The sequence below is a fragment of the Neoarius graeffei genome, chromosome 18 (genome assembly GCF_027579695.1).
Source record: "Neoarius graeffei isolate fNeoGra1 chromosome 18, fNeoGra1.pri, whole genome shotgun sequence".
Classification (NCBI taxonomy): domain Eukaryota; kingdom Metazoa; phylum Chordata; class Actinopteri; order Siluriformes; family Ariidae; genus Neoarius; species Neoarius graeffei.
The window spans coordinates 49,739,910-49,755,739 of record NC_083586.1 but is presented as its reverse complement, the minus strand read 5'-3'; the positions used below and the strand labels follow the sequence as shown (position 1 = coordinate 49,755,739).

At 41.1% G+C, this 15,830-nt stretch overlaps 1 protein-coding gene across 5 annotated transcripts in view; it reads left to right on the top strand.

The window, feature by feature from the left end:
• Positions 1 to 8,229, top strand: part of cnnm2b (cyclin and CBS domain divalent metal cation transport mediator 2b) — a 92,244-nt gene extending 84,015 nt beyond the window's left edge. For 2 of the 5 annotated variants that reach the window (XM_060898972.1, XM_060898975.1), the window contains 2 exons: positions 2,256 to 2,434; positions 7,407 to 8,229. In XM_060898972.1, coding sequence (XP_060754955.1) covers positions 2,256 to 2,434; positions 7,407 to 7,619 — 392 coding nt within the window. In that variant the 3' untranslated portion in view covers positions 7,620 to 8,229. Of the gene's footprint in view, positions 1 to 1,177; positions 1,241 to 1,938; positions 1,953 to 2,255; positions 2,435 to 7,406 lie in introns of all 5 variants that reach the window. The other 3 variants (XM_060898973.1, XM_060898970.1, XM_060898971.1) reach the window with 3 other exon arrangements.
• The last annotated feature ends 7,601 nt before the right edge of the window (positions 8,230 to 15,830 follow it).

Here is a 15,830-nt window from a genome sequence, read left to right as displayed (position 1 = left end):
GACTTGTCCAGGGTGTACCCCGCCTTTCGCCCGTAGTCAGCTGGGATAGGCTCCAGCTTGCCTGCGACCCTGTAGAACAGGATAAAGCGGCTAGAGATAATGAGATGAGATGAGGTGAATGTAAACAAGCCAGCGAAATGACAGGAGCAATTTGTGAAAAACGCGATAATAATTCTTGAAAAAAAAAAAAAAAAAGATATATTCTTACAGTCAAATACTTTTATTCCATATTTTGTTGCTTTTTTTTGGGCTTTCGTTTTCGAGTAGTTTTTATTTCGTCCTCGGTTGGTTCAGCAACACGCTCCGCCAATTTATTTTTCTCTACTCATGGTATATGAGCTGATATCCTAGTAGTAGAGTAGCCAATCAGAGCACACGATATTGCTCATATCCAGGGAATGTGAAGATCATAAAAAAAACCCTGTGATTTGCCTTGCAGCTGGACTGACTGTCAAATTAATCCGAACCTTCTGACCAATCAGATTCCAGAATTTAGTAGCACTGTAGTACAAGACATCTTAATTCAACAACTGTAAAAAGCACATGCTTGAGCTATACTACACTACAAACAAAAGTGTATGTAGAACCTTTTAATGGCTCTGTAAAGACAAATATTGGAACACTACATTCAATTACATGTGTGTGGATGTAATAATTGTCCCACTTGTTACTTTAATGCTGTTTCTACACACCACTTCTTTTCCCTTATAGGATTCAGACATCACACACAGTGAATTCTGGGATATAGAACTTAGCGTAGTGTGTATTTACTGTGGTGTTACACACAGGGCTTTGAGAAACGGGACACAATAATTGAACACTTACCGGAAGTCACATGAACATGCACCCAAAACCGCCAGGGTGGGCTCTGGGACTGGACCACTGACAAGAGAGAAATATGGTACAGGAGTTATGTGACCTCTGTTGGTTGAATGTTGGAACTGCATTAATTATATTTGTACCACATGATATTTTTTTTATTTTTATTTTTACAAACATATCCCATAGATATATCAGATAGACGCAGACCTTCGGATGATTCGTGCCGTCAGAACCCGAATCATCTGATGATCAGCAGCCATCTTGTCTTTTCACCTCACTGTAATGAGTTGTCCTTGTCTGTTTCTTCTTCTTCTTCTTCTTTTGTGTTTCTTGCTTCCATCCTGTCTCCGGATAGCTTCTCTTTCCTTTTCTCGCAACCGTGTGGTCAAGAGGTCAGAATCAATTGGAGTACCTCCAGGTACTGGTATTGCCATATTTCACTTTGACCTGTTAGTTCCCTGGCTTCATTTTGGCTGCATGGCGTTAAATGTTGGCAAAAATATCTGACAATGGCAAAGAATGCGCATGTTACTCGCTGCATGCTGATGTACGACAGATTAACTTACAAACATGAATACTGTTCAGTGAGAGCCCAAAAAAAAAAAAAAAAAGACTGAAGCGCATGTATAAGGGGATTAAAATATATTTAAATAAAATATTCAATTTTGTGATATCCGTATCAGAAAGCAGTTCATTCGAATCAGATTTGATCTTTTTCACTTTTTAACAAGAGTGAAAAATGACCCGGTTGTCCACCCCCACCTCTTTTCTGTACTTCCATGTTCTCATACCATAAATTCGTAGTATCCCTCCCACTGATTTTGCCAGACTTGGAAAAATAACCATGGCCTCCCCCCATTCTCTCACACACACACACAATGACCCAATGTGTAGCACACGGGGCCCCGCAGGCCGGGGACGAGCGCAGAACTCAGACATCCGACCACGGATTACATACATTCCAAGAAAACTGTGGCATTAACATGACCAGTGATTGAGCGTGTGTGTGTGTGTGTTTGAAAAAGAGAGGCAGAGAAAAGTGTGTGCGTGTGTTTGTAGGCCAGCCCCCTTTAAGAAGTGGAAAAAATAAGCTGTGTTTAATTAAAACAGGACTAGTCCTCTCTTTCAGGGTTGTAAGGTTTTTATTTATCAGTCTTTATCCAGCTGTTGCCGCCACTTTAAAACACCGACCTCCTCATCAACCCCTTCTGTGACTGCCATTAAGACATTTCTTTACATTGCAATGGTTGGTCATTTGTTTCCATGAAAACTCACTCACACGTCGGGCTTATGTGTAAGGTGCTTATCACTGCATGTACACCTGTGTTTCGGAGTAAAATCCTCTTTCGGAGGAAACATACTGTAGATGACCTGTAATTCAGCTCACAGTCCTAATTCAAGTCCGACATTACCTATATTCGTTGTTGTTTCAGAGAATAAGTCTCCTCCTCGGCCATATGGACTGAACCACTCTGACTCACTGAACCGGAGTGACCGCAATGAAGCTATTAATCCCCCGCTGGGCAGCAGCAACAACCAGCTCCACTCCTTTCTGCAGATCTACATCCCAGACTACACAGTTAGAGCCATCACAGACCTTCTTTACGTCAAGGTGAATAGATAAAAGCAGGCGTTGTGTTTTCATCTGTTGAAGTTGCAGATGCTATCCACAGCCATCACGCAGTTCTTTTGAAACCAAATGTTTCTTTTTTTTATGTCTCCAGGACTGAGAGGTATGATGTTTTCAGGTTGTTCATCTGTTTGTCCATCCATCCATCCATCCATCCATCCATCCATCCATGATTCTCATTTGGGCATTATCTCAAGCACGAACGTTTGAATGTTGATAAAATTAGTATAAATACGCAGGTTATAGGAAATTGTTTGCGCTGATTGCTCGAGAAATCCCAACGATTTCTCGGTATTCATCTCAAAGGACCCGGCAAAATGGCGGCCAATCACTTCGTCACCGTAAGTGAGGAAGAATTACAAATCATGAAAGAAAATCCTGTTCCTAAAAGCACTAAAGATGCTACAAAGTTTGGTCTAAAACTATTCAAAGGCAACATGGAATTGAGATTTATTTTATCCATTTCAAAACAAAAGATTTTATGTGACTCGATATGGATAAGTTACACAAGCATTATGTTTGCATGCCGCTTTTGAAGTTTGAAATGATTTTTTTTTTAAATAATCACCTGTGTATTTATACTAAAACAATTATCCACCTCAGGCTCAGTGAATATCGGTGATTATTATCTATACAGGACACTTTTTTTTGATGGAATAAAAACATGTGTTCTATTCCCTTCTAGCAGGTTTCATTCATTTGCTTCGATAGCATGCAATATTGTTAGCATATTGCTTATTCTACATGTATTACACCACTCTGCCCAACGGAGAACGAGCATTGAATATGGTTAAAGATACTGCACGGTTGTCAAGACAACATGACGTCACACATCAGAGCTGATGCGAATATCCAATGAGAAAGTTTTGTGCTGCGCATGCGCACAAGCATTTCTTTGTTTGCCGGGAAAGAGAAAGATGCACTGAACACCCGGAAGGCTACCAAAACTTCGTTAGATATTCTTCACACATATTTACAAGAGAAAAACATACCAATGGAGATTGAAAAACTGGAAAAGAGACACTTCGGAGATGTAAAACTTCCGCGCTTGCGAGCAACTGTGACAATTTGTAAAGAAACATGGCCGCTAGGTTTGCTTCATTAAATAATGAAGATTTTGAGAGAATTTTGAAAAAGACACATCGAACACCTGAAAGGAATGTGTATGTATAATCATAATAATAATGGCTTTTTTCATGGCATATCAGATATACTCATCTTCGACTCGTTCAATATCATGGTAACTGATTGGAATATATCTGATATACCACTCAATGCCAGCCAATATTATTTAATTAATCACCTCGACTTCGTCTTAGTTATTGTTCACAGATGTTCACTTCACCTTCTGCAAATAATTGTTAATTATTATCACTGTAATCAGTAGGTGAAGTGATTAGATTTTGAAATTTATCCAAACAGGATGAAAAAAAGTCACAGCAAGGTCAAACGTGTAAAGTAGTTTTTCTTCAATAGCTTCCTCCCTGTGTGTCATACAGAGATGTTATGTTCATGTTCAGGAACTCGAGGCCGATTTTCTGGCTAAGATTTTAGTATGATCCATCCATGCATCTCTCTGAGATTCTCTTTAACTTTTCTTCTATAGCTTCTTCCATTTTTAAAGGATAATTGAAGGGTATTTAAGGAACCTAAATTAGTAACAAGGACTAGACATCTTGGTGGTGGTGGATGAGGCATCCATATTGATGCCGTTGGTCGCAAGTTCGACTTTTGTCCGTCCCCCCCCAAAAAAAAATTGACCTTGAGACTTACGAGATTGAAATGGAAACGCGTTATTTTCTGGGTGACGCCTGATGATAGGGCAACAGACAGTTGAGTTTAAACATCTGTTCTCCAACACCAAATCAGAAAAAGTTGGAATGGTGTGGAAAATGCAAATAAAAAAAAAGAAAGCAGTGATTTCTAAATTTACTTTGACTTCTGTTTCATTGCAGACAGAATGAAACCAAGATATTTCATGTTCTGTCATGTTGCACCCTCTATGGTACATAATATCATTAAATGATTGAAGGAATATGGTTTGTACAGGGCAAGGGCACAAGCCTAAGTTGAACACCCATGATCTCTGATCCCTCAGATGGCACTGCACCAAGAACCGTCATTCATCTGCAGCTGATATAAGCACATGGGCTTGGGAAAGGTTTACTTTGACAAACCTTTATCAAGCACTACAATGCAGAGTTACATCCACAAATGGCAGTTAAAACTTTACTGTGTAAAAAGGAAGCCTTATGTTAACTGTGTACAGAAGCACCGTTGACTTCTCTGGGCTCAGAGGCATCTGGGATGGACCATCAAGCATGTATTGTGGTCAGACGAATCAGTATTCAAGGTCTTTTTTGGAGGAAATGGATGCTGTGCTCCAAACCAAAGATGAAAAGGATCATCCAGACTGTTACCAGGAATTGGTCCAAAACCCAGGGTGTGTCATGGTATGGGGTTGTGTCAATGCCCTTGGCGAAGGTAACTTACGCTTCTGTGATGGAGCATTAATGCAGAAAAGTACATTGGGATTTTGGAGCAACATATCCTGCCTTCAAGACGAAAATCTTTTCCAGGGAGATTTCAGCAAGACGATGCAAAACCACATTCTGCACACATTACAAAGGCATGGCTGTGGAAGAAGAGGGTGCCTGTCCCCTCTGTCTCCAATCGAGAATGTGTGGCGAAAGACATTCTGAAATGAAAAAAAATGCAACAACACAACCCTGTACTGTTGCACACCTTAAGACCTGTTTGCAGGAAAAAAATGGGAGAAAACAACACCTGAAAGACTTCATCCCTTGGTGTTTGAAATGTTTATTTTGAAAAAAAAGTGCTGTTGTATTGTTTTGACTGCAATACAGGTCAAATATTATTTACAAATCATTGTTTTCCGTTTCACTCTCAATTTCAACGTACCGTCCAAACATGTTTTTGATTTGGGGTTACACAACCCTAATTTCAAAAAGGTTGGGACACCGTGTCCCATAAATAAAAACAGAATGTGATGATTTGCAAATCATGGAAACCCAATATTTCATTGAAAATGGTACAAAGACAACAAATGTTGAAACTGAGAAATTTTATTGTTTTCTGAAAAATATGCGCTCATTTTGAATTTGATGTCAGCAACACGTTTCAAAAAAGTTGGGACGGGGCAACAAAAGACTGAAAAAGTTGTGTAATGCTAAAAAAAAAATTTTTTAAAAATAATTAGGTTAATTGGCAACAGGTCAGTAACATGATTGGGTATAAAAAGAGCATCCCAGAGAGGCGGAGTCTCTCAGAAGTAAAGATGGGGTGGGGTTCACCGCTCTGTGAAAGACTGTGTGGGCAAACAGTGCAACAATTTAAGAATAACATTCCTCAATGTAAAATTGCAAAGAATTTGGGGATCACATCATCTATGGTCCATAACATCATTAAAAGATTCAGAGAATCTGGAGAAATCTCTGTATGCAAGAGACAAGGCTGAAAACTGACATTGGATGCCTGTGATCTTCAGCCCCTCAGGAGACACTGCATTAAAAGCAGACACGTGTCTGTAGTGGAAATCACTGTATGGGCTCAGGGACACTTCAGAAAACCATCGTCTGTGAAAACAGTTCATTACTGCATCCACAAATGCAAGTTAAAACCAGATATAAACAATATCCAGAAACACCGCTACCTTCACTGGACCCGAGTTCTTTTACGATGGACTGAGGCAAAGTGGAAAATTGTCCCAAAGGTCTGATGAATTAAAATTAGAAATTCTTTTTAGAAATTATGGACACCACGTCCTCCAGGCTAAAAAGGAGAGGGACCATCCGGCTTATCAGTGCACAGCTCAAAAGCCAGCGTCTGTGATGGTACGAGGGTGCATTAGTGCACATGACATGGGTAGCTTGTACATCTGGGAAGGCATCATTAATGCTGAATGATATATACACATTTCAGAGCAACATGCTGCCATCCAGACAAAATCTTTTTCAGGGAAGGCCTTCCTTCTTTCAGCAAGACAATGCCAAACCGCTTTCTGCACATATTAAAACTGCATGGCTCTGTAGTAAGAGTCCAGGTGCTAAACTGGCCTGCCTGCAGTCTAGACCTGTTTCCCATTTAAAACATTTGGCACATTATGAAATGTAAAATATGACAAAGGAGACCCCGAATTGTTGAGCAACTGAAATTGTCCATCAGGCAAGAATGGGACAACATTTTAATTTCAAAATTAAAGCAATTGATCATCTCAGTTCCCAAACGTTTACAGAGCATTATTAAAAGTACAGGTGATGCAACACAGTGGTAAACATGCCCCTGTCCCAACTTTTTTTGAAACGTGTTGCTGATAAATTCAAAATGAGCATATACCGTATATTTTTTCCAAAAGACAATACAATTTCTCAGTTTCAACATTTGGTATGTTGTCTTTGTACTATTTTCAATGAAATATAGGGTTCCCATGATTTGCGAATTATCGTATTCTGTTTTTATTTACACTTTGCACAGCGTCCCAACTTTTTTGGAATTGGGGTTGTATTAGTGCCTCCATTCAACATCAACATACAAGATTGCTGAGATAAAGGGAAGAGGTGGACATTGTACCACACAGCAACTTCCTTTCACAGAAATCTGTGTTTAACATTTAAGGACATGGACATATACTTTTTCTTGCTGTTTTTGTCCTGGGTTGATTCACCGTAGTCAATCTACCAGATGCTTATTTAAACATAAGCGTTTACTTACTCATAGAAATCGAAAAGTTTATTATTACCTCATGGTCTCCCTTGGGCTCAGTGTTTTGCTTGTTTACTGTCTGTCTGTCTGTATGTGTATGAATGTCTAAAGCAACTTCTGGTTGAACAGTGGAGTATCAATCAGTCTGCTGTTTGGACTCGGTGTTGTTTATTGTGCACTAGCTGCAATCAGTGATACTTTTGCTCGTTATATCTTTGCCACTACGCCATAGGTCACCCGTCAGCAGTACCAGAATGCCGTGATGGCGTCACACATGGAAAAGACACCACAGCCATCAGACAGCGAGTACACCAAAATCGAACTGACTCTTAGTGAGCTGCATGACGGCGTGGCCGACGAAACGGACATTCTGCTTAACCAGACGCAGAACTGTGTTGCCCACAAAAAGCCGAACCACATGGTACACAACGAGGGTACCGTCTAGCCCCCAATGGGGTGGTTAGGGGTTTACAAAAGGGTGAAAAAGGAAGCTGCTTACGTTTTTTTTTTCACCTTATGAGTTATCTCCGCCACCCCTGTAACAACTGGACACAAAGCCACAATGGACTGGTAAAACAGCATCTCGGTTTTTGGACCCAATCAATAACAGGGGTCAGTTCCACACACCCTACCGTGTGCCTGTCCACCAGACCAAAGAGTTTGGAGTTTGGACACCCTCCCCCATCTGTCACAAGGCCCTGAACATACTCCTCGACTGTCCCCTTAAAGGTGCCAGGAGGGATTCTGGGATAGAGGAGGACCACAGTTCAAATAGACTACTTTCTACAACTTCATCAGGCTGATGTTGTAACACGGTGAGTCGAAGACTGTGCCAAATACCAATTTGAAGGAAACCATGAACCGCTTACCAATAACCTTTTCCTCCTGTATTTATTTATTTTATACATGTCTACTGTATATACGTATGTGTGCATGTAACTACAGGCACATGCCAAGAACACACCTTTGTAAAATTCATTGTAATGTGTGTACTGTACATGTTGTGCGTTTGTAAGTGTGAATGCGATGCCATGCACATGCTATAGTATATACATAGTGACAAATACATTACCGTATGTGTATCGGTGAGGGTCTTTTACATGTATGTACATTCCAGATATTGTTATTTTTACTATTCTAAATCAGGCATATGGTACAGTACATTTTACACCTTTTTAAAAAAAATGAATCACAGTATTGCCTTCAAGAATCATATTAATTTTTAACAAGTGCAATGAACCATATTTCTATTTAAAAAAGATGATTTATTGATTAAAAATCAGTTTATTGTAAACAGTAGCTATATTTGTATGCATTCACTGTGTCGCTCAAATTTGTTTTGGTCCCCTGTAAGCACTCCTGCACTCCTACTTGACTTAAAAATGTAACTTTAGAGGATCTGATTCTCCTTTATGTGACCGACTTGTGACCAAAATTCAGGTTTGAATAGGCAAATAATTGTCATATGAATATATACAAAGAAAAATGTTTTCATACTATTGTGCATACATACATACGGGCCATATTCAGAGTTGAGTTATGCATGAATCATAGGGATATAATACTTAAATTGCACACAGTGGCATTCCAACCTCAGATGCAAGTCTGAACTTAAGCGCTCTTAAGAATTCACACGAGTTGTGCATGTGTGAGTTTGAGTAAAATCTTATACCCTGTCCACACTAGGGATTTTGTACCGATACGAAACTACTTTCGTACCGCAACACCTGTCCACACTAGCAACTATACCGGTACTGTAGCGGTATAACTGTATCGGTATGAAACCCACAAATGTATGGGTTTCGTACCGGTACAGTATCGGTACTGTAGCGCTTCGCTGTAGTGCGGACAGATGAAGCGGCTCTGTATCGATACAAATATAATGCGCATGCGCAAAGTCACACACCTCAATCGATGTCTTCGCTGAATAAAATAGTGAAGAACGGAGATTCGTTTGTTTCTTTCTCAACTGCCTCGTGCGTTTTATACGATTCGACTGAATAAATGACCACCAGAAATACAGACTGTACATTGACAACAAAAAGCGCACACACACGTTGTTGCATCCGTACGGAAGCCGAGAGAGGCCCTTCATATAATCCTTTTTTTTTTTATTCACCTTGTTATCCCGAGATAACGACATAATTAATTCAGGATCTCGAGAAAACAACACAACTAATTCGAGATCTCGAAAAAACAAAACCGTTATTTCATGATCTCGAGTAAACAGCTGAGAAATGGTTCATTCAGGTGCGCCAAGAGACTTGTGATATGCTGACTTTGGGGCTATTTCTCATTCTGTATAGACGCAACTTTGGTCATTAGAATGTCTGGAATAATCGATCACCTAATAAGGCAATATTTTGATCAGGGGTTGACACAGGGAGAGATTGCATTAAGCCTTTTAATAAGGGATAATTTCAAAATTAGTCCGCGGCACCTCCGCAGAAGACTGGCCCGGCTTCGTCTCTACCGACGGAGATACAGTGATCCAGCTGAGATCATGAAATAATTGTTTTGTTTTCTCGAGATCTCGAAATAACGGATGCCATATATTCTCGGAAGGAAGTTACTCGGTAACCACGGAAACACTTCGCGCACGCGCATTTCAACTACCGTGAAAGAAAACCGCAAACGTTTCTCGCTAGTGTGGACAGATGCACTAAACTGTACCGGTATACTTTGTATCGATACAGTTATACCACTTTCGTACCGGTATAAGTGTGAACACAGCATTAGTTACGTGCAATTCCGAACTTGAACTCAAGTGCATTTTTGCTTGCGCTGTATGCAGTGTAATCTGATGTACTGGATCAAGTGCTATTTTTTTAAGCTGCTGTATAATTAGGGTGGAGGCCATATTGTTAAATTGGTGTTAAATGTGTTAATTATTACTCGGACAGGTCATGCAGTTGTCTCTTGCGTTTGTGTTGCACTGGATTACAGGATTGGACTGAAGTTGAAAAAAGTTACAAAGAAAAATGGTATTTCCTTCTTCAGTCCGTATTTTCTATCCCGGATTTTTTTTTTAGCTCATCCGGCTGCAGGCCAGGCCGGATGAGCTTACGCGATCACACGTCGTCCGCCCACAATTTACAAAAATTGCTACTCCTCCTACAGGATTGATCGGATTTTGATCAAACTCACATATAATGCTCCCCAGGTGGCTGTGCATAAAAGTCGTCAAGACAGTGATGCCACCTGTCATATTTACAATTTTTGGGTGACTCATCACATTATAAATGCTCCAGAAGACTCTAAAGACACATTCCAACAAGAGTTGTTCACCAAGTGGCGCCACCTACCATGGATGCGGCTACACAGTCGTCATGTGCGATTTCATGAAAATCGCTACTCCTCCTACAGGAGTGATCAGATTTTGATCAAACTCGTATGGAATGTTCCCTAGGTTGGTATGGATAAAAGTCGTCAAGACGGTGACGCCACCTGTCATATTTAACATTTTATGGGTGTCTCATCACATTAAACGCTAAACTCACCCATCCAGAAGTCTCTAAAGGCATATTCCAACAAGAGTTGTCCACCAGGTGGCGCCACCTACCATGGATGCGGCTACACAGGGGTCACGTGCAATTTCATGAAAATCGCTACTCCTCCTACAGGAGTGATCAGATTTTGATCAAACTCGTATGGAATGTTCCCCAGGTTGGTGTGGATAAAAGTTGTCAAGATGGTAGCGCCACCTGTCATTATTTAACATTTTATGGGCATTTAAAAATTTTGGGTGACTCGTCACACCAAACACGACTCTCCATAAACTTCTAGGACGTTTTCACTGAAACTCACCCAGAAGACTCTAAAGACATATTCCAACAAGAATCGTTCACCAGGTGGCGCTACCTGGCATGGATGCGGCTACACAGGGGTCATATGCAATTTCACAAAAATCGCTCCTCCTCCTCTGACAGGATTGATCGGATTTCAAACTCACACACACAACAGTGGCCAGTATGAGCTACAGCCTCATTGAGGCTTTTTTGTGTGTGTGCTTAAAGACAAGTGCTTGTGTTTAAATACTATTGACGTCTCCAATGCTTTTACTTAAGAAAAATATTGCAACCTTGGAGACACACAGATGATTTGCATAATCTGACTAGGGAGCCCAGAACTTAAGCATGTGCGTAGCTCATGTCTGAGTGTAAGTAACTTTCTGTGCATAAATATTGATAGCACTTTTGGACTTAATTTGCCAACTCTGAATACGGCCCAATTTAAAGCAGGTGATTCCGAATTGCTTTGAAGGTTACACACAGTGAACCCTCTGCTTGTATCTTGAAGTTACAACATTCCCAAGCTTTTAAATTTATTACACTAATGTTCATTGTGAAAGCTGAAGGACTGAGTGATCAAGATAAAGTGCGTGGCTTGTCATGACAACGGCAAAAAGATGCTTTGCAAACGGAAAACGCACGAGCTGATAAGACCTTTATTCAGTGGCTCGTCTTCATTCTCAGTAGAGAATATTGTCAACTCAACTTGTTTTTTTTTTTTAAATGGGGACCAGAAATTTTCCCAAAATCTTAAGCAAATGACCAGTTAACTTATGTGCCTCATAATAAAAACAATATTTTTTTAAAACTACTATTGCATGGTCATGTATATTGCCTGTCCAGGTATTACATTTGCATCACAGTCAAGGAGAAAGATTCATCTCATTATCTCTAGCCGCTTTATCCTGTTCTACAGGGTCGCGGACAAGCTGGAGCCTATCCCAGCTGACTACGGGCGAGAGGCGGGGTACACCCTGGACAAGTCGCCAGGTCATCACAGGGCTGACACATAGACACAGACAACCATTCACACTCACATTCACACCTACGCTCAATTTAGAGTCACCAGTTAACCTAACCTGCATGTCTTTGGACTGTGGGGGAAACCGGAGCACCCGGAGGAAACCCACGCGGACACGGGGAGAACATGCAAACTCCACACAGAAAGGCCCTCGCTGGCCCCGGGGCTCGAACCCGGACCTTCTTGCTGTTAGCGCTGTCGCCTCACCACTACACCACCGTGCCGCCAACAGCATTTTTATTTTTTGCAAATTCGATAAATAAAAACTTTATACAAAACGTCCGACAAAATAATTTCCGCTTAGGTGGACTTCTTAAAAACCTATCGATGGCTGCACAGATTGACTTTAGTCTTGTTTTTTTGTCGAAAGTGCCGTCTTGCTGAAGTACAGAATAGCTTTAGACATTTATTTAATTCTTCCTTGGACATTTCAGTTCTGTAATTTCACACTTCTTTCAGCTTTTGAACCAGTCTAAAAACAAACAAACCAAAAAAACCCCCAAAATTTTAATGCTTAAAGATGAAGAATGTAAACAAACATGCGAAATGACAGGAACGATTTGTGAAAAATGCGATAATTCTTCATCTCATCTCATTATCTCTAGCCGCTTTATCCTTCTACAGGGTCGCAGGCAAGCTGGAGCCTATCCCAGCTGACTATGGGCGAAAGGCGGGGTACACCCTGGACAAGTCGCCAGGTCATCACAGGGCTGACACATAGACACAGACAACCATTCACACTCACATTCACACCTACGGTCAATTTAGAGTCACCAGTTAACCTAACCTGCATGTCTTTGGACTGTGGGGGAAACCGGAGCACCCGGAGGAAACCCACGCGGACACGGGGAGAACATGCAAACTCCACACAGAAAGGCCCTCGCCGGCCCCGGGGCTCGAACCCGGACCTTCTTGCTGTGAGGCGACAGCGCTAACCACTACACCACCGTGCCGCCGCGATAATTCTTGAAAAATATAAAGATACGTTCTTACCATCAAATACTTTCTTTCCATATTTTGTTACTTTTTTTTTTTTTATTTTTTGATGTTTTGTTTTCGAGTAGAGTTTTTATTTCGTCCTGGGTTGGTTCAGCAACACGCGCCGCCATTTTGTTTTTCCCTACTCACGGTATACGAGCTGATAGCCTAGTAGTAGAGTAGCCAATCAGAGCGTGCGATTGCTCATATCCAGTGAATGCGGATAGAATAATATATAAAATAAATACTGAAACAGGCGGCACGGTGGTGTAGTGGTTAGTGCTGTTGCCTCACAGCAAGAAGGTCCGGGTTCGAGCCCCGTGGCTGGCGAGGGCCTTTCTGTGCGGCGTTTGCATGTTCTCCCCGTGTCCGCGTGGGTTTCCTCCGGGTGCTCCGGTTTCCCCCACAGTCCAAAGACATGCAGGTTAGGTTAACTGGTGACTCTAAATTGAGCGTAGGTGTGAATGTGAGTGTGAATGGTTGTCTGTGTCTATGTGTCAGCCCTGTGATGACCTGGCGACTTATCCAGGGTGTACCCTGCCTTTCGCCCGTAGTCAGCTGGGATAGGCTCCAGCTTGCCTGCGACCCTGTAGAACAGGATAAAGCGGCTAGAGATAATGAGATGAGATGAGAATACTGAAACAGTCCAAAGTACACCACTGCTCAAATTTGTCACACTGTCCAGAATTCACAGCAGATCTGTAGCGCAGCCAGTCCTGTTTCTGTCACATCTGGAAAAACATGTTGGTTATAATCAGTGCCCGTGTACTGTGCATGATGTAAGTCACACTTGCATCTAAAAATGATTCAGAAGCACGTCATGTGTTGTGCTGGTAGTGGCATAACCAGAACTGGATTGTGGTGGTGGAGAAATATACAAACTAAAATCACGATTGTTTATCAGATCTGTACAGTTAAATTGGTAAGTGTGACATGCTTGTGCATTTTAGGTAGATGTCAGACTGTATTTTTAAATTCTGAACAATATGACATAGCACAAATAACATACTGATAAAATGCCAGGACGATGTGATGTCATCATGTAAAATGATCTTTATTTCACATTTCAGTGCAGCCTCCCCAAACGTCGATGTAAATCGAACAATAACTGAACAAAACGGACATACAAGCACATGCCATAATTGTGGGAAATGAACACAAGGAATCGTAACACAGCAAACCTTTTCCCAATGTTGTACTTTACACAGTAATCAACTTTCATTTGTCAGCTTTCGCTTTGTGTAATTTTCTATTCTACGGTGTAAAAATGCCGTGTAGCGTTCTAGTGCTATTAATTTAAGCAGACAGGACAGTTCCTGCACTTCCAAAATGCACTGAAGTATAAAAATGCAGGTTTCTGTAATCAACAGGGGGGAAAGAAAAAAAAAAATCCCAAAGGAGCAAAAGTACAGTATGTATCAACACTTTTATACATCACTGTAAACACTGCACAAAAAAGAAAAACAGTCTGCTGCAACATTGGTATAAAGGCACGCATGGGAACTGTGCCGTTTTTAAATACACATCAGCTGTAAATATTTTCCACTTCAAAGTAAAAAAAAAAAAAACCAAACAACTTCTATATAGACCCTCTAAGGTGATATTATGGTTATTTTTAATAGGGTTAATGTACTGAGGCCATGAGTCAATATTTCAAATTACTATGCTGTGGTTATGAATCATGTCGCTTAAACTCAAGTATCTTGTTGAAATGTCAGACTTAATATGTGTAGGTAAAACAAACCAAACAACCAACCAAAAATCATCGTTCGTACCAGTGTTGTCGTCGAGTCCAGTCTCGAGTCCCCAGTGTTCAAGTCCAAGTCATTAAAGAAAATTTTGAGTCGAGTCCAACACAAATGGCACAACTATCTCACACAAACACATTGATAGCTTTGAGTAGTGTGAAGATGTACATCCCATACCATAACCTACAATAAATTCTCACACACACACACACACACACACACACACACCCCCCTTCTCTCAGGAATCTCATCTCATTATCTCTAGCCGCTTTATCCTGTTCTACAGGGTCGCAGGCAAGCTGGAGCCTATCCCAGCTGACTACGGGCGAAAGGCGGGGTACACCCTGGACAAGTCGCCAGGTCATCACAGGGCTGACACATAGACACAGACAACCATTCACACTCACATTCACACCTACGGTCAATTTAGAGTCACCAGTTAACCTAACCTGCATGTCTTCAGGAATATTTCGGAAAAGGCTGGTGGCACTAATGTTAAGCATCTACGTCAAAAACATGACACTCTCACAAACGTGCTTTACTGGAACAAATGCACTTGTGTGCATTTCAAAAACATAACCATGTTACACAAACATGATGCATGTCAAAAAACAAAAGCTTTGATTATGAAGCCATGGAACTACGGTACATCATGGCCGGGAACTTGGATTTGGTTTGTTGTGCCGTTGGCACTTGTGTGCATTCGAGGTCGTCCCCGTCGTCTCCTCGATAGTTCTTCTACATATGGAACACACAGCAGTGCATTTTTTTCCCACTGCACAAGAAGTCTCTCTAAGCAAAGCAGACAATCCTAGGGACGTTCTCTCCAGGCATTTTAGCGCCATTGATGTTAGTTGGTTCCTGAACATGACGCATGAACAGGTGAATGTGCATTCTCTTGCGTGAAATTAGTATAAAAATTAATGTAGGCATAAGTATAAATATCTCATATGCCAAATTATTATGGCGTGTTACAACAAAAAAAGAAAAAATCCGAGTCCGGATGCAGTCGGTGCACGAGTCTGAGTCCAAGTCACGAGTCCTTAAAATTACAGCACGAGTCGGACTCGAGTACTACAAGCCTGCTTCGTACCTTAAAGGGGAACTGAAGTCATTTT